Below are 21,557 nucleotides of genomic sequence, written 5' to 3'. Positions count from 1 at the left end.
TAAACAATTATACAAATAATACATATGTAGAGTAAATTGAGAATCATTTGAAGAAATGGAATGCTTAGCTTGGAAAAGAAAAAAAAAACAACTTGCTTGGGTGAGGGAGAGAGTGATTTCTCTCTTCAAGTATTTGAAGACTGGTCATATGGAAGAGGAAAAAGATTTATTCTGCTCGACACCAAAGGCAAAATCAGGAAGAATAGGTATAGATTGCAAAGAATTAAAGTTGGACTGAAGCAGGAATGGGCCACGTTATTGAGGTAATGAGTTTTCTCCCTCAACCCTTATTGGAAGTCTTCAAAAAAAGAGTTGTATTTCCCCTTATGTAGTATATTGTATTGGAGATTCCTTTTTTAGATATGAACTGTTTTCAAAGGCTTTTGAGATGTCTTCTGAATTTGAAGCTATGATTCTGTGACAGAATTTGGTAACTGACTGTCTGGCCAGAGGTAAAGGATAGGGATGAGTTAGAGAGAATATCAGTGTTTTGAAAGTGGAAGACAGTTATGGAGACAGTGATAAAAGAATAAATAAGTTTATGGAAATATACTTGGTTTTGTTCACAAGTTTGAGGTACTGGTAACATAAGCACTAAGCTTTCCTAGCAAATATTTGTGATATGGGCTCTGGAGCTCAGAAGAGAGTTCATAGGTAGAGATGTAAATGTAAGGTTTATATTTATTGAGTTAATTTTTTAAAGCCACTAGAGTGAATGAAGCTTTTAAGGGAAATGGTACTTGAGACTGAAGAGATCCCTCATCCATTTCAGATAAGAGTGAATTTCATCTAATGCTCACTCCTTCCCTATCCTTTCATGTTGGATATTCTTCTCATTCTCCCAGATTATAAGAAATATCAATTCTCCTCTTTCTTCTACAATTGTATATTACTCTCTTTTATCTTTCTTTTTTTTACTTCTTAAAACCTTCAGAAGAGTGCCAATACACCCCCAGGACTTGTTTTTCTTATTTAATTTTTTGAAAAAATTTAAGGGTTTAAAGGGATACTAAATAGCACTTTAGTAATTTATTTCTATTTAGTAGTACTAATTTAATAGGAGTTTAACAGTCAGGGAAGATAGATACTATTATTATCCCCATTTCATGAGTAAGGACACTGAAGCTTAAAGGGTCATACATAGTTAGTGGCAGAGGCAAGAGTTGAATCCAGCATTCTTATTGCCAAATCCAGCACTTTCTCCACAGTGCCACCTCCAGTATCTAACTCACAAGATTATTATAAATACAAAATAATATAATAATATAATTATCTGACTTCTTTTTTAGAATGTTAGTATTATATCATCATACAGCTACATCCAGTTACTCAAATTTATCTTTCTAGCTGTCTTTGGGCTCATCATCTTAATTCCACATTCCTATTCAGCTTTGGTCTTTCCATCAGAAATGCTTGAAAGTCCTATGTTCCACTGAAAGTCCATTTCTCCTCTGTAAGATTATATTTGACTTTGCAAAGTAAGTTATTCTTGGTTGGAAGCTTCTCTCTTTTGCTTATTGAAATAGTATTTTCCAAGATCTCCTTTCATTTTTAGTAGAAGCTATCAGATATTGAGAGACTCTGGCTTTAGGATCCTTACAATCTCAACTATTTTATTTTATTTAAATAGCAACTTTTTATTATCAAAATATATTCAAAGATAGTTTTCAATATTCACCCTTGCAAAACCTTGTGCTCCAATTTTTTCTCCCTTCCTCCCCCACTCCTCTAGACAGCAAGCAACCCAATATATGTTAAGCACGTACAATTCTTCTATACTGCAAAAGAAAATTTCTATTGTGTTGCAAAAGAAAAATCAGTTCAAAAAGGAGAAAAATGAGAAAGAAAACAAAAAGCAAGCAAACAACAAAAATGTGAAAATACTATGTTGTGTTCCATACTTCCCATAATCTTTTGGATGAAGATGGCTCTCTCCATCACAAGTCTATTGGAATTGGCCTGAGTCATCTCATTGTTGATAACAGCCACATCCATCAGAACTGATAATCATATAATCTTGCTGTTGCCATATACAGTGTTCTCTTGGTTCTACTCACTTCACTTAGTATCAGTTCATGTAAGTCTCTCTGGGCTTCCAAATAATTGTGGATTCGTTCAGAGAACTGATCTGGTATTGATTTGAGCAAAGCCAGGAAGAGCTCGGACTTGTCTGTTTTTGCCATCTTTGCTCTACCCCATCCTGAAATATTTTTTAATACTTAAATGTTTTTCTGTTCTGAATTTTGATTATGATATTCTTGGCACTTTTCCTTTTGGAGTTCCTCTCATGATGTGATCCATGGATTTTTTAAAAATACTTTTACTTTGTTCTCTTGTTCTAACAGACATAAGCCATTTATTTATCAAAATATGTTCATGATTTTTTTTACTGTGGCTTTTAGTCCAGTTATTCTTAAATTATCTCTGCACTTGTTTTTCAGGTCAGTTGTATTTTATTTCAAATATCTTACATTTTCTTTTATTTTTAACTTTTTGATTTTGTTCTAATATATGTTGCCTTCTCATAGGATCACTGATTCTGTTTGGTCTATTCTAGTTTCAGGAATTTCATTTCTGGGATAACTTCCTCTTCTAAACTACTTACCTTCTGTTCAATTCATTCTTCTAGAGCTTTTATTTCATCTTTATCTGTGTCTTCATTTCTTCTAGAGATTCAAGTAGTACTTGTGAAAATCCATTTTTTCCTCATTGTTGTTGGTTAGATTTATGGTTAGATTTACCAACATTTTTTTTTAATGATTGTTGTTTTACTCATCTTTCCAACTTAATTTCCTGAAGTAGGACTTTGTGCCCGGAAGATTAGGTTCCACTCCCCCTTCTCTTATTTTTGAGAGAGGATGCTGATCCTGCTTAGTCTCATTTTGGGTCCCCTTGGTTCTTGGGTTGATTCTACCTCCTGCTGTTAGGCACCCTCTGTATCTTTGAGATACTAGACATTTATGACTCTGTTTAGTGTTTCAGAACAATATGTTAAGGATCTACTTACCCCTGTAAGCGGTCCAGGTGGGAGCTGTCCAGGTTGAAATACTGTAGTGCTGTATTTATTGGTATAGTCTTGGTAGCAATCCATTGCTGCTCTCTGAGACTTCTATTTTAGGGATTTATTATTTGTCTGGGGATTTCTCAGTGAACCTTCTACTCTTGCTGCCTCTGAATATAGTCTTACAGATTATAGATGTTTCATTTATGTCTGATTCTCTCTTTACTAGAATGACCTCTTCTCTCACTACCAATGGCCTTCTGGAATATATATTTTTAGGTTAAAATTTTGGGTTGGGATATATCTGTATAATTTACCATTGTTTAAAAAAATAGATTTCTTTATCTTAATTTGATCTAGTATGAATTTCAGGTTTTAAAGTAGGTACTGGGGAGTTGGGCAAACTGTATTCCATTTAGCAGCCACTTTGGCAGGGCTTGAACTTCCCACCTGCATACTCATTACTTCACTTCACATATTTTACAGTCAGTTCAAATTGACTTATTTGCCATTCTTCACATATGTTGCCCCATCTTTGTCTTTGTGTCTTTGTACTGACTGCTCCAATGCCTTAAAGATTCTTCCTATTCAGCTTCTTGGAATCTCTGGATTCTTTCAACACTCATTTTAAATACTACCTTCTGCAGGGATCCTTTCCTGATGTTCTCCCTTTCCCCCCATTGTCCCTTTCCTCTAAATTTCTTTCCCTACTCTCTCTCTCTCTTCTTCCTCTTCCCTTTCTCCACCTCCCTCTCCTTCTCCTTTTCCCTTTCCCTCTACACAACACATATAGGCACACACAAACATATATACACATATAAAACATAATGAGGGAGACAATATATAAATGTATGTGTATAAACATGCATATATGTTCTCTCCCATTAAAAAAGAAGCTCCTTGAGGAAAGTGCCTTCCCCCCCCCCTTTTTTTTATATCCCTAGAAATAATCATAGTGTCAGGCACTTAGACACCACTTAATAAATATTTGTTCATTGTTATAAAATTTTGAACCAATTGATTCTTAAGGCCTCTACCAGCACTAAATTCTATAATTTTTATTTATTTCCCATCTGGACCTTGTTTGAAAAAATCAAGATGGAGTTGGGAAACATGATTGCTAAGTTTCCCTCTAGTTGAATGTTCTGTGATTCTCAAGTGAAACAACCACGTCCTTAGAAATGTCCCAGATTCAATATGAAATCCTCTTCTCTATTTTGTTATAATCATCTGTTGTGGAGTTCTGGAATCATGAGTTGTGGAATAGGACAATTGTCTATATTTGGTATGATTCGCAACCTGCCTGGATGTAGAAACGTTAACTTCATAAGCTTGAAGGCAGAAATATTATTAGTTATTTCCCTATCAACATCCCTTTCTTATCATTTTCCTCCTCCCCTTCTACCCCCACACCAACATTCTAAAAAAAATGCAGAATCACTATACTGTTTATTGCTGATACACAATTTTTTTTCAAGCTGCAATTGTCAAGGTTAACTTAATCTTATAATACTGATTTATAGCTATATAGACAGTAGCCAGGCAAGCTGTATATCCTGAAACCATAACCTAACAATGCTCTTTTTAATATTCTCAGCTTGTTTTGGCTTTCTATTCACTGGTAATTATATTTTTATTTACAAAAATAGCAATCTCTGTTCCTCTATCCACATTAGTGTCTATACATTATAGGTACTGTGTAAGGAGGAAAAAAAAACTCACTGGTAATTGCTTAAAAACTGCTTGCATTGTTAAACTGTTTTAGAAAAGGCATTAGAGGTTTTATGGGAGCTTGATTTGCAAACCTGACCCCAGGAAGCAAACATAACCAACAGTCAATGTTTTTCCAGAAATAGTTTCTTTCCTTCAATAAATCCTAGCCACTGTTGCCAGATTCATTTTTTCAAGATCACCTCTTTTCCTTGCTCAACACTCTTTACTATCTTTCTTATTGCCTACTACATAGAGTCTACAATCATTAGCCTGGCTAAGTCCCCCATAAGATAGACACTACCTATTTTTCCAGTTTTATCTCTTAAGAAATATCAGATGAAACATATGATTGGAAAAAAAAAGGATTGCCTTAAGACATATGGAGAGATTGATAGCAACTAGCACATATTTATCCATGAAATGTAAAAAAAAAAATCAAAGAAAGTTTCCTTATTTGATGGATGCCCTATGGAGGAATATTTTCTTTTGTCAAGAAAAAAAATGTATTTTATTTTATTTTAAATTTTAAATAATAGCTTTTTATTTTCAAAATATATATAAATATAGTTTTAAATATTAATCCTGGCAAAAGCTTTTGCTCCAAATTTTTCTCCCTTCCTTCTTCCCACTCCCTCCCCTAGAGAGCAAATAATCCAATATAGGCTAAACATGTCCAATTCTTCTAAACATATTTCCACATTTATCATGCTACACAAGAAAAATTAGGTCAAAAAGGAAAAAAATGATAAAAAAAGGCAAGCAAACAACAAAAAAAGTGAAAATCCGATGTTGTGATCCACACTCAGTTCCCATAGTCCTCCTCTCTGTGTATAGATAGCTCTTTCCATTATAAGATCATTGAAACTGGCCTGAATCACCTCATTGTTGAAAAGAGGTATGTCCATCAGAATTGATCATCGTATAATCTTCTTGTTGCTGTGTATAATGTTCTCTTGATTCGATTCAATTTCATTTAGCACCAATTCATGTAGGTCTCTCCAGGCCTCTCTGAAATCATCCTGCTGATCATTTCTTATAGGAAAAATATTCCATAACATTTACATATCATAATTTATTCAGCTGTTCTCAAACTGATGGGCATCTACTCATTTTCTAGTTCCTTACTACTACAAAAAGGGCTGCCACAAACATTTTTCCACATGTGGATCCCTTACCCTTTTTTATAGTCTCTTTGAGATACAGGCTAAGTAGAGACATTGCTGAATCAAAGGGTATAATACATAGTTTGATAGCAGTTTGGGCTTAGTTCTATATTTCTCTCCAGAATGATTGGATCAGTTCACAACTCCACCAGCAATGTATCAGTGTCCCAGTTTTCCAACATCTCTTCCAACATTCATCATTATCTTTTCCTGTCATCTGAACCAATCTGAGATGTATGTAATGGTACCTCAGAGTTGTCTTAATTTATATTTCTCTAATCAATAGTGGTTTAGTATAGTTTTTCATATAACTAGAAATGGCTTTAATTTCTTCATCTGAAAATAGTCTATTTATGTCCTTTGACTATTTAGCAATTGGAAAATGGCTTGTATTATGTGAGGAATATTGAAAGAATATAGACCAAATGAGAGGAATAAACTGTAGAAATACATTGATGGTACTCTAGATCTCTTGAAAGTTTCTTCCTTACACATGCTATTCTCTAGGCAAAATGAATTTTTCCCTTTTGTGCAAATATATTCCAATGCTTTCCAACATTCTGCCTTTGCCTGTCCCTCAAACTGAAAGTCTGGCCTCTGCCTATCAAAAACCTGCCTATCTCTCAAGGTCCAGCTCCAATGCTGCTTCCCTAGCTCAAATTATTACTGGTATCTCCCATTCAGTCACATACCACCAAAGATATAATTCCTCGGCTGCATTTCCATACTTACAGTACTTCTTGAATGGAGTGGAAAATAGTCACAGAACTAAAAGGAATTGGATACACACCATCATCTTCCCATCTTGTGCCAATTAGAAGTAGATACATGGCACATTAAGACAAAAGGGAAACTCCTCCAGCTGTGGTGTGAACTAATAAATTAGGGCTAAGTACTGTTACCTAGGAATTTGGCAGCCTAGACCTCCATGATGTTGGTTGCTAAGATGCATCCTCTTCCTTCAAGCCAAGTTATTAGGGGCTGACCTCTAGATTTGATTTTGGAAACTGGCACACTGATATGTGTTATTATTTGAGCATTGATGAGCATTATTATTATTATTATTGGCTGGGGTGAGAGATTTAGGCTCTGATAGATTCAGGAGTTCAGAGCCTTTCAGGCAATGGGAAACAGATTTAAGGAAAATTTCTCAGGATTTTGAGTGGTACTTGTCGTGGAACAGTCCTGGAAATACATGGATATCAATTGTACAAGATAAGAATAGTGATGGATGGGTCATATCACTCCCCTAGTGATCCCCATATCACTGGAGAAGTGCCCACATGAATGAGATTTTAGATTCCTCATGAGAAGGGAAATTTTTGAAAAATACAAATTCTTACTTCAGGGGAGAATTTTATTTCAAAATTTTGTGACATCTGATACTTCCTACATTGCTTATAACAAGTTTCTGTACCATGTGGTAAAGGTGATATTTCTTCATTGAAGAATGAGGTTTAATTATGTATCTACGGCCCACTTCTGGAAATAGATGGTGCTTGCATAGATAATCCATTCCTGTTGGGTACTGAAATATTGGAAGAGAGGGGAACCCAAATCCCAAGAAACTTCAGCCTCACACTAGCAATATGGTAGACCCCTGATTCTCTAAGCCTTAAAAAAAAGGGTAAAAGGGGAGACAGCAAACCCTAGTGAGAGACCACCTCTCTCATAAATGGCAGATTGAAATCTAGAAGTGTGGAGGCAATCTGGAGAACTGTTACAAAAAGGAAGGATCCCATCCCATATTAAAAATCCAATTGCTCTATCCTTGTTTGAATTTTGACTTGAAAGTTCTTTTTTACTCTATAGTTTTTGATCTTATAATGATGGAAAACTTTTATAAATTTATGGGAAATATTGAAAATATATACTGATGGTTTGATTGTGGGCAGTAGAAATTTGAAAATCACCCAATGTGAGCCTAGATTTATATATATATATTTTTTTCCATTTTTTTCTCCAGATTATAGATGAAGAAGAAACACAATTCATGAGTAACTGCCCTGTGGCTGTCACAGAAAGCACGCCACGGAGGAGGACACGAATTCAGGTTTTCTGGACCGCTCCACCTGCTGGTACAGGCTGTGTGATTCTAAAGTAAGTTAAGATTGATATCCTTGCAGTAACATGACTCAGCTTCCTGTGGCTCATTGAACAGCCCACACTGCAGTGGGAACACAGAAAAAAGGTTTGCAAGTTCCCCTTAGGCTGATGCACTATGAAAGGCCAATGAGCTTTGGTCTATGTCTCTGATTACCAATAGCATGACCTCCTATTGGCTCCTACAAAGGAAGACACTGATAGAGCTGGAACTCCCCAGTGATAAACTTTTGATGTGAGGGAAGTTTGGCTTTGGGGTCTTCCTTTTGAGGCTTTTTTCCCTGTATTTTCTTAGAACTTTCCTTCTCCCATGTTAAAAGACTCTTGTCATTCTTCCTTGATTCCATTCTTGGATCTTAAAGCCATGATGTACCATCAATGGTACGAAGCTCTGTGAAATCCAGGATGTGGGTTAATTTATTCAACAAACATTTATTAAAGGCTTACTATGCACATAATTTTGTGAGACTCTGGAGAAAATACAAAGTTTAGGTAGGAAGACACTGTCCCTCTCCTCATGAATCTTATGTATACAGAGGAATAAGATGCACAATTAACTCTAATATTTTTTTTACATGATAAGTGTATTAGCAAAGCTAAAATACAAAGTGCATAATTATGTCTGAGAGTAAATGTCTACTGATACAGAGGATCAGGGAAGACTCCAAAAATGCTGCAGCATCTTAATTGGATAGGAAATCAACAGTTGAAGCTGTTGGAAGCATGATGGAAAAGGGGATATCTTGTTAGGAAAGATCTGGTATAAAATCCACATCTGAGAATTACTAGTAAGTAGCTTGGCTATAATGTCTTTATGCCTCATTCTTCTCATTTCCAAAATGGGAGAAATAATAATGCTGACACTGTGTGGCTCTTTAAGGGTTACAACATGCTTTATGCACAATATTGCCTTGGGAGTGTGCAGTTAGGCACTATTATGTCCATTTTATGGATGGGAAAACTGAGGCTAGGAGTAATTAAGTGATGATAATAATAATATTTAGCTTTTACATGTGCTTTACAGATATTATTTTATTTTATCCTTATAATAATTCTGGAAGGTAAGTGCTATTGTTATAGCCCTTTTGATGGATGAGGAAACTAAGGCAGACAGAAGTTAACTGATATACTCAGACACCCATATACACAATGACATAAGATTTGAATTCATTTCTTCCTTATTCCAAGTCCAGTACTCTGTTGCGCCACCTCACTACCTCCAGGTGACTGTACTGTGGTCATGTGTCTTTTAAATATTAGGGATGATATTTGAGTCCATGTCTTTCTGATGAAAAATTGGGGATCTTATCCACTACAAGTTCCTGCTACCTATTGTTACCCCATCTCTGGGGTAACTGCTGGGAAGTTCAAATGAAATAACACATTTAAAGTAGTCTGTGAACCTTAAGGTGCTATTGCAATGTCACTATCTTTGTTGTTCGTAACATATAATTAGCATCATATTTAATATAACTATTAAAATGTATAATTACTCTTATTATGTAACTACTACATTATATAATATAGTAATAATTATACTTAATATAAATTATACTATATTAGTTTTCTTTCTTGCCCCATACTAACTTAATACATAGATCAAAGCCAGACATCTAGGGACTAATTTGGAAAATGTGGTGTGCGTATGGGAGTAACTTTTGTACCCACAAAGAGTTGGCTAGAGAGACAACAGAGAAGGCTGAGCATGGGGACTAATGATGGACTAATAATTATTTTGCTTCAACATAGCAACATTTTTCTGATGTTCAAGGTATGCTAGTCTTCTCCACCTTTCTTCTCTCCCCCTCCTTTACTCCAGCACACACTGATTCTTTTTCTCTTCTCCTTCCCTTTCTATTCTCTTCTACTCTTCCTTTTTTCTTCCTCTTCTTTCTCTCTCTCCCCCTTTTTCTCCCTCTTTCCCTTCTTTTCTCTCTCTTCCTTCTCTCTCTTCCCCTCCCCTTCTTCCTCTCTCCCCTTCCTTTTTTTTCCTCCTTTCATTCTTCCCCCTTTCTCTCCTTTTCCCCCCTTTCCCCCTCCTTTTTTCCCCCTTCTCCCTACTTTCCCCCCCCCTCTCCCTTCTTCCCTCTCTTCCTCCTTCTTTCTTTGTCTATTTCTCCATCTTTCTCTCTGTCTCTCTGTGTGTGTCTGTCAGTCTGTCTAACTCTTTATCTCTCTGTGCCTTTCTCTCATTCTGACTTTCTGTCTGTCTGTCCCTCTCCATCTCATTGTCTCCCCTCCTATTCTGAAGACATCACAGTTGTTCACTTCATCACTAAGTTTCTTTGTCTGCCTTCCTCAGATCACAGTCTGCTCCTTGACAATGAGTGACCCCCTGATCTATCTCATTTCCTTTTTAATCCAAGCTGAACATTCATTTGCAAGTTATCTAAGAAATTTTATCTCCATTATCAACTGGCTGAAATGATTTTTTTTTTTTTTTGTAATTGTCTCCCTCAGTTTCTCTCAGATCTGTTGTTTTCTCAGTCTGGAGTGCTTAACTTAGTAAAGCAGTGTGACTGAGTCTTTAGCAAAGAGACGAGAACTTATTTAGCCAAATTAGTGTTGTCCTTCAAAGTAAGCCTCTGGGAGACTGAGAATGCGATCAACATTAGGTCACATTGAACTGGTCTTTACATACTGCTCTAAGGTTTATATGCCATTTTACATTTTAGAAAGGTGGCTATTAGCATCTTGATCTTTCAGATATGAAATCTGAGCCCCTAGAATGGTTAAATGATTTTTCCCAAGGTCATACAGCTAGTAATAGTGGAAAACAGATTTTGAATCTGGCTTTCTTGATATTGAAGTCTAGTTCCCTAATCCTTATGCCTTAAGGCACTCATACACATAACTAAACTAAACTCCCATCTTATACTGGAAGCAAATTCCTCTTAATTGTGCTGCCTTTTCACTGTTAATTATGTCCTATTTGTCCTATATAGAGTCAGTTTGTATATATTCATTTGCTTGTTACTTCTTCCCCCATTCCATTATAAACTCCTTGAGGACAGAGGCTCTTTTTGTTGCTTTTGTTGTTTTTAGTTTTTCTCTCTCTGTATCATCAGTGCTTAGCACAGTGCCTAGCACATATTATATGCTTAATAAATATTAATTGTTTGAATTATTTCCATCAAAGACAAAAACAGGAGGAGATATGTCAGCAGTAAAGAGGACAAGAAGATGGTCATGGTAGTGTAAGAAACAGTAGGATGACAGGGACCAGAGAATGGCACTGAATTAGGTGTAATCATAACAGAAGAAGAAGAATCCTGTCATTTCTAGCAGAAGTGTCAGACACATGATCCAGAGCCTCAACACTCCTAAATAAGATTGAATGAGATTAAAATGTGTTTGGGAAATATGTAACAAAATGAAAAATACAATTTAACAGACAATATTAAATTTTAAAACTAGGTTAATATGTGGCCCGCAGGGATCCTTAAATATGGATTAGTAGCTCTCTTTATTTGAATTTGGAACAACTGATTTATGGAGTCCAGTTCATGCTTTCTAGGCTAACTTCTAGGCAGCACAATTAAAAGAAACTTCAGTTGATGAACAGAACCAGCTACACCCAGAGAAAGAACACTGGGAAATGAGTGTGGACCACAGCATAATGTTTCCACTCTTTCTGTTATTGTTTGCTTGCAATTTTGTTTTTCTTCTTAGGTTTATTTTTAACTTCTTTCTAAATCTGATTTTCCTTATGCAGCAAGACAACTGTATAAATATGTATACATGTATTGTATTTAACATATACTTTAACATATTTAACATATATGGGACTATCTGCCATCTAGGGAAGGAGGGAAAAAGTTGGAACAGAAGTTTTTGCAAGGGTCAATGCTGAAAAATTACCCATGCATATGTTTTGTCAATAAAAAGCTATAATAAAAAACAATTGAGGAACTTGGGTATGGATAAAGGTAAAACTCTATAATAATATTATTTTGGGGGAGGTAACTAGGGAATAGGCAAGGTAGCAGGCTTGCTTTTGCACAGGTAGAGTATTAGAAGTTGCATAGATGGTCCTAACAATGAAGCCCCTTCTCCCCAGATTTTGTCATTCTTGCTCAAAGCTCTATTCATTCCACTTTAGTTATGGCTCTGCTGCCGTTGTTCAAACTATCTACATATCCTTCTCTGTAAATGAACTATCAGGATTTGCAGACCATTCTTTTGCACATTCTCAATGTCTGAAAATCTCCATTTCCTGAAAGTGTATCTGATTTTTGGGGAAAAGACAAAAGCCATTTGCAACTAATTATAAGGACTCTGGTAAATGATGAAGCTGGGTAAAACCATGTCTTTCATACTAGTAGCACTAACTGCAAGAGAATGCAACTTTTTCTTGTGAAATTTGTAAACTGAATTTTGTGAAAATCCTTCCAAATCAAGATTTCCAACACTCTTTTGTGGAACTGCCAGAATAAATTTGTTACTCTACTCAGTAACTCCTTTAAAGAACAATATTGTTGTCTAAGTTCTACTGAGTAACACTGACTAAATTCTATTGAATGTTTACCATTGCCTCCAAGCCATGTCTTCTATCCTGTAACCCCCACAATGTCCAGTGGAGGTCTGGGAAAGTTGATAAAAACTTGTGAATGACTACTTTCAAGGAGGAGATTGAAGAAAGTGTCACAGAAGTAAAAGTAATAAGGCAGCTTTCAGCTTCCAGGCAGCCTTCAGAGATATGATATGTCACAATCAATGATATAGGCTCAAACCTAAATATCTCAGAAGCCCAGTAAATGTTTTCAAACCTGTTTGGTGGGAGTGCCTTGGGGGAAAGATACAAAAACTATTTGATTTCTTGATAGCTACAATATGTATGTAAGAGGAGACATCTTCACAATTACATCAAGGATTTCCCATGAGGTACAGTTTGTGATTGCTGTTCTAATGGGATCCCCTCAGCCCTTCACTTGAGGAGTATAGTTCTTTCTTTCTCTTTTGGAAAGTCTCTGGATGTAATATTGATTTATTGCCCAACATTAAGTGGTAAGAAGAAAATTAATTGAGGCTATTTGATGGGGCGCTGAATATGTGCATAGTCAATTTTCAAGATAAGCCTGAATGATTTTTTTTGCTGCATGGAAATATTAGGCCAAGAGAGAAATTGGGCAGGAATGGGAGGTCAGGAGAGTCGAAACTATTAACCCTGTTATTAATGACTGACATTTATATAGCACTTTGAGATTTTTTTCCCCCACATTATTTTATCTGATCCTCACAACAGTCCTGTGAGGTAAGTGCTCCAGCTTTATTATTTGCATTTTATAGATCAGGAAACTGAGACTTGAATCTTGTGAAGTGATTATCCCAGAATCATATAGTTAGGCTAATTAGGGGAAGAATTCAAACCCAGTCTTCCTAACTTCAAGTTCAGTGCTATACCTAGTAAATCCACTAAATTCATTGCTGTCAGTGATGATGATGACACTTAACCTATGTCTGTAAAAGTGTTTTATACTTTTCAAAGTGTTATTAGTTCCAATGATTTCTTTGAGACAGATGACAAATAACCTTGTAAGAGCCTGGACAGAAAAAAATTAGATTCATGAGCTGTGACATTGATGGTCAGTTTTCTTTCATTTCATATTTAGCAAGCATTTATCAAGCTCTTCCTGTGTATAATGCATAATCTGGATAAAGTCATTGTTTCGTGGCACCTTTGTCAACTCAAGTTCCACTTTCCTCATCAATCTAGGAATTTGACCTCCGGAGAAAATTAATGTTGAAAAGAATACAGCTTTCCCCCAGATATAGATGGTGACAGATTGAATAATCAGATTTGATTTGCTGTGATGCATCGGTGTGTCTATAAAATATTGCTGCTGTGTTTTCATTTGCATCAAGATAGAAAATAGACACATTCTTCTTTAAGGTGGTTTGGCAAACAGGTGGCTCACAGTGATGCTTAGATAATTGAATCAAGAGAGTCAGTCTTGTCATAAGTTTTCTTTAGTCAAATAGGCAAGTCAGTCAGGCTTTCTAAGCAACTAACATTGTTTCTAGGAAACAAGACTTAATTGTTAGTTTTACAGATTCATTCACAAGTTTTTATTGAAGCCCTGTTATATCCCCAGCTCTCCACTAGGCTCTGTGAGGATTATGGTGTAGAAGAAATGGTTGCAGGGCATTAGGAAGCATTCCATAGAGTATAGTATCAGAAGTGAGATAGTACTCTATGCATTGTATTTGTGTGTATGTATATTGATTCAATTAATTCATTTATCATATATTAAGTGCCTATTATATGCCAGACATTGTGCTAAGTTCTGGGAATACAAAAAGAGGTAAAAACAGTCTCTGCCCTCAAGGACCTTACAATCTAATATGGGAGGGTAATGTGCAATCAAATATATACAAAGTAAGTTATATACAGGATAAATAGGAAATAGTTTAAAAATGGAATTAAGGGATTAAGGAAGGCTTCTTGTAGATGGTAGGATTTTAGGTAAGACTTAAAAGAAACCAGGGAGATCAGTAAAGGAAAATTTCTGTGGCATTTTTTAAAACAAGATTTAACAAGGGTAAGTAATTTAGAACCAGATGGGAATATTTCCTGGCCCTTTGGAGCACTTAGCAATTTGACTATATGGATTTATTTTGTTTTCCGATGTGACTGGTTGTGGGAAGTGCACAGTTCTTATTACTTTCCTGTTGGCATGAACTTAATACCATTCATATTTTCCAGTCAGGTACAAAATTTTGAATATTTCCTATTTGTGAGAATTCTACTTCGTTCTCTGCATACTTTTTCACTGAAGTGGGTGGGCTTGCCTAGTCAGTTTTTCAGCAGCCTTCAGAACTATGAGAATGTTACAATCAATGACACAGGCTCAAACCAAAACATCCTCGAAGTCCAGTAGGTTTTTTCAAATCTATTTGACAGGAGATCCTATTCTCCTGAAGATTGCCTAAAGGACTAGCCAAGAACTGCTCACATGTCCTTTGTGTTTGCTTAGTCTTGGGGAAAGGCCATATAGCCCCTTGTGTGCCAATGGTGTCTGAAGTCTATTAGTTCTTTCCCTTATTCCACTGGAATTTAGCACTTCCTGAACCATTTCTTAAAGGTGAAATTTGAATATTTATAGTGGAGGAAAAGCCAAAGATTTGTTCAAACTTACTAAATAAAAAATAGATTTATTTTGTTCCATCACTTAAAGGATCAAATTTTTCTGCTCTATAAATTTAGAAAGTCCAACTCTGTAGTTCAATTTATTCAACTGAGCAAACATTTAGTAAGATTTTAATATGTTCAAAGCATACTGTTAGACATTATGTTAGTGTTAGGCAAACACAATAAAAATAGATCCTGCCTTCAAGAAGCTTACGTTCTATCAAAGGAAATAACATGTAAAAAATAAGTCTTTGGTGATTTCAAGAGGAAGCAGAGAGCACTGATGAATAACATATCAGGAAAGGGTTTTCTTTTTTTTTTTTTAATAGCCTTTTATTTACAGGATATATACATGGGTAACTTTACAGCATTAACAATTGCCAAACCTCTTGTTCCAATTTTTCACCTCTTACCCCCCCCCACCCCCCTCCCCTAGATGGCAGGATGACCAGTAGATGTTAAATATATTAAAATATAAATTAGATACACAATAAGTATACCTGACCAAAACGTTATTTTGCTGTAGAAAAAGAATCAGATTCTGAAATATTGTACAATTAGCTTGTGAAGGAAATAAAAAATGCAGGTGTGCATAAATATAGGGATTGGGAATTCAATGTAATGGTTTTTAGTCATCTCCCAGAGTTCTTTTTCTGGGCATAGCTAGTTCAGTTCATTACTTGCTCCATTGGAAATGATTTGGTTGATCTCGTTGCTGAGGATGGCCTGGTCCATCAGAACTGGTCATCATATAGTATTGTTGTTGAAGTATATAATGATCTCCTGGTCCTGCTCATTTCACTCAGCATCAGTTCATGTAAGTCTCTCCAGGCCTTTCTGAAATTATCCTGTTGGTCATTTCTTACAGAACAGTAATATTTCATAATTTTCATATACCACAATTTATTCAACCATTCTCCAACTGATGGACATCCATTCAGTTTCCAGTTTTTAGCCACTACAAAAAGGGCTGCCACAAACATTCGTGCACATACAGGTCCAAGAAAGGGTTTTCATGGGAGGTAGCACATGAGCTGAACCTCAGAAGAAATAGATCCTAAGACACCGCAGTGAAGAGGGAATATTCTCGATACGTTGGAAGACAGCTTTAAAAGCACAAAGAGGGAGAAGAGGGAATCTCCACTTCAGGAAATGGAAAGTGGCTGGAACAAATAGAACATGGAAAGGAGTAACATATGATAAATTTAGAAAGCTGGATTCAGATTTCAAGGGGCTTTCAATGTCAATCTGAAGAATTTTTATTTTATCTCAGAGGCATTAGTAAGTGAGTGACAATTCTTGAGCAGGGGAATGATGTGTTCAGATTCAGCTTTTGGTAGGTTATTTTGTTAGTTGGGTAGAAGCTATACTAGAGCAGGGCTCCTTAAATGTCTTCCACTCATTTTTACCTTTTACCCAAGAAATTTTTTAGGACCCCTAGGAATATAGGTAAACAAAATAGATATGCAAATCAAGCATTTACTGATGATAAATCATCAAGAAATTTATTTTAAATAGTTCTTTGGCATACATATAATTTTATCATCTATTAAAGATTAAAGATTAATGTGCTTGTTTTTACATAAAGAATTAAATCTTGGTAGAATATTTGATACCTTTTACTGTTGCAAAATTTTTCATAATCCCTCATGTTCAATTATATGACTCCATATGAGGTTGTGAGCCACAGTTTAAGAAGCTTTGTACTAGAGAAAGGAAATCTTGGCAACCAGAAGTCCACTAAGTGGTTATTGTAATAGTTCAAATTGGAGGTTATGAGACAGAAGTTAGAACTAGAGTAGTGACTGCTTGAGTGGAGAGAAGGGAGTGGATGTGAGATGGATTTTGGAGGTTGAATCAGTAGAATTTGGCCACTCATTGAATATTGGGATAGTGAGGGAAAGGGAGAGAATCAAGCATCCGTTTGAAGATGCAGGAATGTGAAATCTTCAATAGAAGACCCTAAAAATTGGAGAAAGGGTGACTTTTAGAGTTGGGTTTTACACACATTCAATTTGAGTGCATATGGTAATATCTATTGGAAATATCTATTAGTTACTGTTTAGGGATAGGAGCTCCAAAGAGAGAGATTACTCAGAGTCATCTGCATGGAAAAAATAAAGTATGGACATCAAGAGAAAAGATACAAAGATAAAAAGAAGAGCTAGGCCAGACTTAGGGAAAACCTATGGTTGGGATGCTAGAATATGGATGACGATCCATCAAGGGAAGTCATGTGGGTAGGAGGAGAATCAGGAGACAGAGTAAGGTCACAGATGTCAAGGTAATGTCCAGGAGGAGAGGGGTGACCATTGGTGTCAGAAAAATCAAGAAAAATAAAATTGAGAAATTGTTATTGGCCATAGAAATCGAGAGATCATTGATAATTTTGAGAACAGTTTTATTTCAGGATTGAGGTTGGCGTTGAGTTTGAAATGAAGCAAATGGGAAGAGAGGAAGTGGAGGCAATGAATGTAGAGTACTTCTTCTTGGAGTTTGGCTAAGAAGGGCAGTGGAATTTTAAATGTATGGCAAGGTCAAGTGAGAGGCCATATGCTTCCTACATTGCCCAGAATCTCAGAATTAGAAGGCACTTCAGAGACCAGCTGTCCCAACCTAAAGGTCTGTGTGGCTAAACACTCTTTAGGAGGCTTGAGTGCAGAAGTTTAAAGAAAATACTATAATTATAGGATTTTTGCAACAATGTGGTCTTATCAGGTGCTGATCAGGTGAATAGATTAAATTTTAAAGATTAAAACAGGAAGTCATGAATATAAACTTTTTTTTTTTACCTCATTCCTTTTTAAGTCAACAAATGTTTATTAAGTACTTACTAGATTGGTGTCAAGCATTGTGCTGAGTTCTAGAAATACCAATATAAGTAAAAATAAAGATAGCTCTTGCCCTCAAGGAGCTTATATTCCAATTGAAGAAGACAACAGATAGAAGAAAACTTAAAAAGCAGGGTAGAAGGTCAGGGTGAGAAGCTTCTCATGCAGGAGCAAGAAGCTCACAGAATCAGAAGTAGAGCTGAGAGGAATGGAGTGGTTACGACTAGCCTGAGTACTTCCTCAGAATGGAGGTTCCAGGAAACTCACTGATCAAGGGCAGAGTCAGAGAGATGAGACTGTCCCTGTGTGAGAAGGCTGTTGAATAAAGAAGTCCAGAGAGCCAATTTGAAAAGTATCTGTTAGGAGTTAAAAATAGAAATGCTTACCTTGAATAAAATCATAAAATTTCAGAATTGGAAGAGCTGTGAGAAATCATATTTTCTTAGAAACACAGAATCTTAGAGTTAGTACAAATTTCAGAGTCTAATACCATACCTGATGTGTGAATTCATCTGCAAAATCTTGGATAAGTATCATTTTCTAGGTTCCACTTGGCAATCTCTAATAATGAGGAAGTCACTACTCACTACCTCTTTGGTTCTGTTTTTGTGCAGCTTTGATTATTATTAAGTTTTCCTTAATTTGCCTTTCTGTAACTTTCCCTTATTGACTCTAGTTCTGTGCACTAAAGCCACACAACTCATGTTTTTTTCCATATCATAGCCCTTCAAATATTTAAAGACAAGGATACTTCCCCCAACTCTTAAGTCTTCTGTTGAGATCCTAAAAATAATACATTTGTGAAGAAATGTAAGTGCTCTTGCTGGAAATAGAGGGAAGGTAGTAGATGCATCTCTATCCTGAAAGAGACACCAATAAGATAAAATCTGACTTGGTAGTGGAGAAAGAACAAGTGGATTTAGGGCTACATTGCACAAAATATTCATAAAGTTGCAGAAAGCCTTAGGTTGACATCAGTTAATTTCATTCAGCTACCCCTCCTTTAATGTGGGTCATTCAAAAAACTTTAAATGCTACTTAACTTAGATATTACCCCTTCTTCTTCTTTCCATCAAAATCTCACAAGGATGAGAACCTCAAATGGGAGAATGTCACATACATAGCTGACATTCAAGTATACTACATTATCTATCCCCTTGATGGACCGGTTATTAGTGACCCTGTATGGAATTTGTCTGATGCAATTTGTTCTTTGTGAAATCTTACCCTTTAATTTCTAGACAAGTAAACTGAGGTCTCAAATTACATTCACAAATCCAGACTAAGAACCTGGGTCCCTTGCCTCCCAGAGGTCAGTGTTATTCCCAGCAAATATTGCTACTTTTTTCTTAATTTAGAATGAATATTCCTAGTAGGTTTTTACCATCTAACAGCTAAAGGTCTATGCTCTGTCAAACATTCCTTGAATCTAAAAAGATTTTAGGTCATCTGAACAGGAAAGAGTGTTTTTTTTTTTTTTCAGTAGCTTTCACAATGTCTACTCAAAGACTTCCAGTGAAAGGAAACCTAGGAAGGGAACCTCTCCCATGTTATAAACAAGTAAGCTAAAAAGGTTAAGTCTCAATATTTAAAGAGATTCTCTTTTTTCCCCTTCCAGCATAGTTAGTGCAGAGTATTACAGAACTGGGTATCTTAAACTTTTTCCGTTCATTACCTCTTTGCGTCTGAGAAATTTTTATGTGACCCTGATTATGTAGGTATATAAAATAGATGTAGAAATCAAATACTTATAATAATTTCATGACCTCCACATTCAATTAATGAGACCCAAGATGAGATTGTGACCCACGGTTTAAGAAGCTGGGCCATAGAGCTGTGCTCATGAGTCACTGTAGCTGAAGTTTAGGTAAAATTGCAGAAAGCCTTAGGTTGACATCAGTTAATTTCATTCAGCTACCCCTCCTTTAATGTGGGTCATTCAAAAAACTTTTGGTTGGTTTCCACCAACTGGAAACAGTTGGTGACTTGTATGTTATATAGGTAATCAGGTTTTTCTATTTAATTATATTCAGTGAGCATTTTAAAAACACCCACTATTTAATTGCTAATTGCTTTACATAACCTCTTTGGTCCCTCATGAAGAAACATTCCCTGCCTTCCTTGAGATAAAAGTTTAATAGAGGGATAGACACATACAAAAATAATTATGTTACATGATAAGTGAATAAGAATTACAAAGTATCTTGTGAAGTCAGAGTTAGGGGAAGGGTGGAAACTTTGAGTGGAAACTTTGGAGACAAAAAAGATAATTGTCTCCTGGTGGCCTTCAGGTATGGGGAACACAATTTTCTTGATGAGCTTTAAAAATGAGTAGTTTTTTTTTTATTAATGAAAGCTTTTTATTTACAAAACATATGCATGGGTAATTTTTTAACATCGACCCTTGGAAAGCCTTCTCTTCTAAATTATCTTCTCCATCCCCCCACTCCTTCTCCTAGATGGCAGGTAGTCCAATACATGTTAAATATATGTTAAATCCAATATATATACATATTTATACAATTATCTTGCTGTACAAGAAAAATCAGATCAAGAAGGAAGGAAAAAAAACTGAGAAAGAAAACAAAATGCAAGCAAACAACAACAGAAAGAGTGAGAATGCTATGTTGTGGTCCACACTCAGTTCCCACAGGCTCTCTTCATCACTGAACAATTGGAAATGGTTTGAATCATCTCATTGTTGAAGAGAGCCATGTGCATCAGAATTGATCTTCATATAGTCTTCTTGTTGACATGTATAATGATCAAAAATGAGTAGTGTTTTAACAAGTAGAAGGGGTTTAGGAAGACATTTCAGTCATAGAGGAAAGGATTGGAAAAGTATAGCACATGTACATCATAGATTTAGAACTGGAGGAATATCAGTTGTCATCCAGTCCCAAACCAGGTTTTTTAAAGATAAGAAAACTCTGAGTTATTCGGTGATTGAATTACTGGTCACACATGTAGCTGGTAGGTGGACCAGATACAAGGAAGTCCAGATTCTTTGTTTATAAATCCTATGTTCTTTATTAGGCAGTGCAGGTCAAGTCAAATGAACAAGATTTATTAAATGGCTAGTCTAGTGCAGGGTACTATGATAAGTACTGGAGATACAAAAAAAAAAGTGAAAAAAAAACAAATTCAACAACTGGGAAATGTGTGAATGAGGAAAGGGATAGCAATGAAAAGTCTTCTTTGTTTGGAGAGTACATTATAGAAAAGTGAAATGGTATGTAATAAAGGTAGAAATGTAGGATGGTATCATATATGGGCTTTAGATTCTAATTTAGCGACCACAGAATTTAAGGAATCATAGGATTTATAGGATTCTAGGATTTAGAGCTAAGAAGGATCTTAAACTTCATCTGGTTTTTTCCCATTATTTTATAAAGAAAGGAATACATGCTCAAAAAGGGAAATCATTTGGTAAGGTCACATAACTAATAACTAACAGAGCCTGTCTTTGGTGTACCACCATGAGCACTTACTATGAACAAGGTACTATTCTAAATTCTGTGTGCAAAGATAAAAATGATCCAGTAAGCAGAAAAAAAAGTGTAGGATGATTTAGTTTTCTGTCACCAAGTAGCTGAGAATTTCTTAATCATAAG

At 35.7% G+C, this 21,557-nt stretch overlaps 1 protein-coding gene across 2 annotated transcripts in view; it reads left to right on the top strand.

Moving 5' to 3' along the window:
- Positions 1–21,557, top strand: part of SPON1 (spondin 1) — a 353,898-nt gene that overhangs the window by 88,321 nt on the left and 244,020 nt on the right. For both annotated transcript variants that reach the window (XM_031942871.1, XM_003773516.4), the window contains exon 3: positions 7,844–7,977. In XM_031942871.1, the coding sequence (XP_031798731.1) occupies positions 7,844–7,977 (134 nt within the window). The remainder of the gene's footprint in view (positions 1–7,843; positions 7,978–21,557) is intronic.

The sequence above is a fragment of the Sarcophilus harrisii genome, chromosome 6 (assembly GCF_902635505.1).
Source record: "Sarcophilus harrisii chromosome 6, mSarHar1.11, whole genome shotgun sequence".
NCBI classification, from domain to species: Eukaryota; Metazoa; Chordata; class Mammalia; order Dasyuromorphia; family Dasyuridae; genus Sarcophilus; species Sarcophilus harrisii.
The sequence above is the reverse complement of the archived record's forward strand: the minus strand, read 5'-3'. Positions and strand labels throughout refer to the sequence as shown.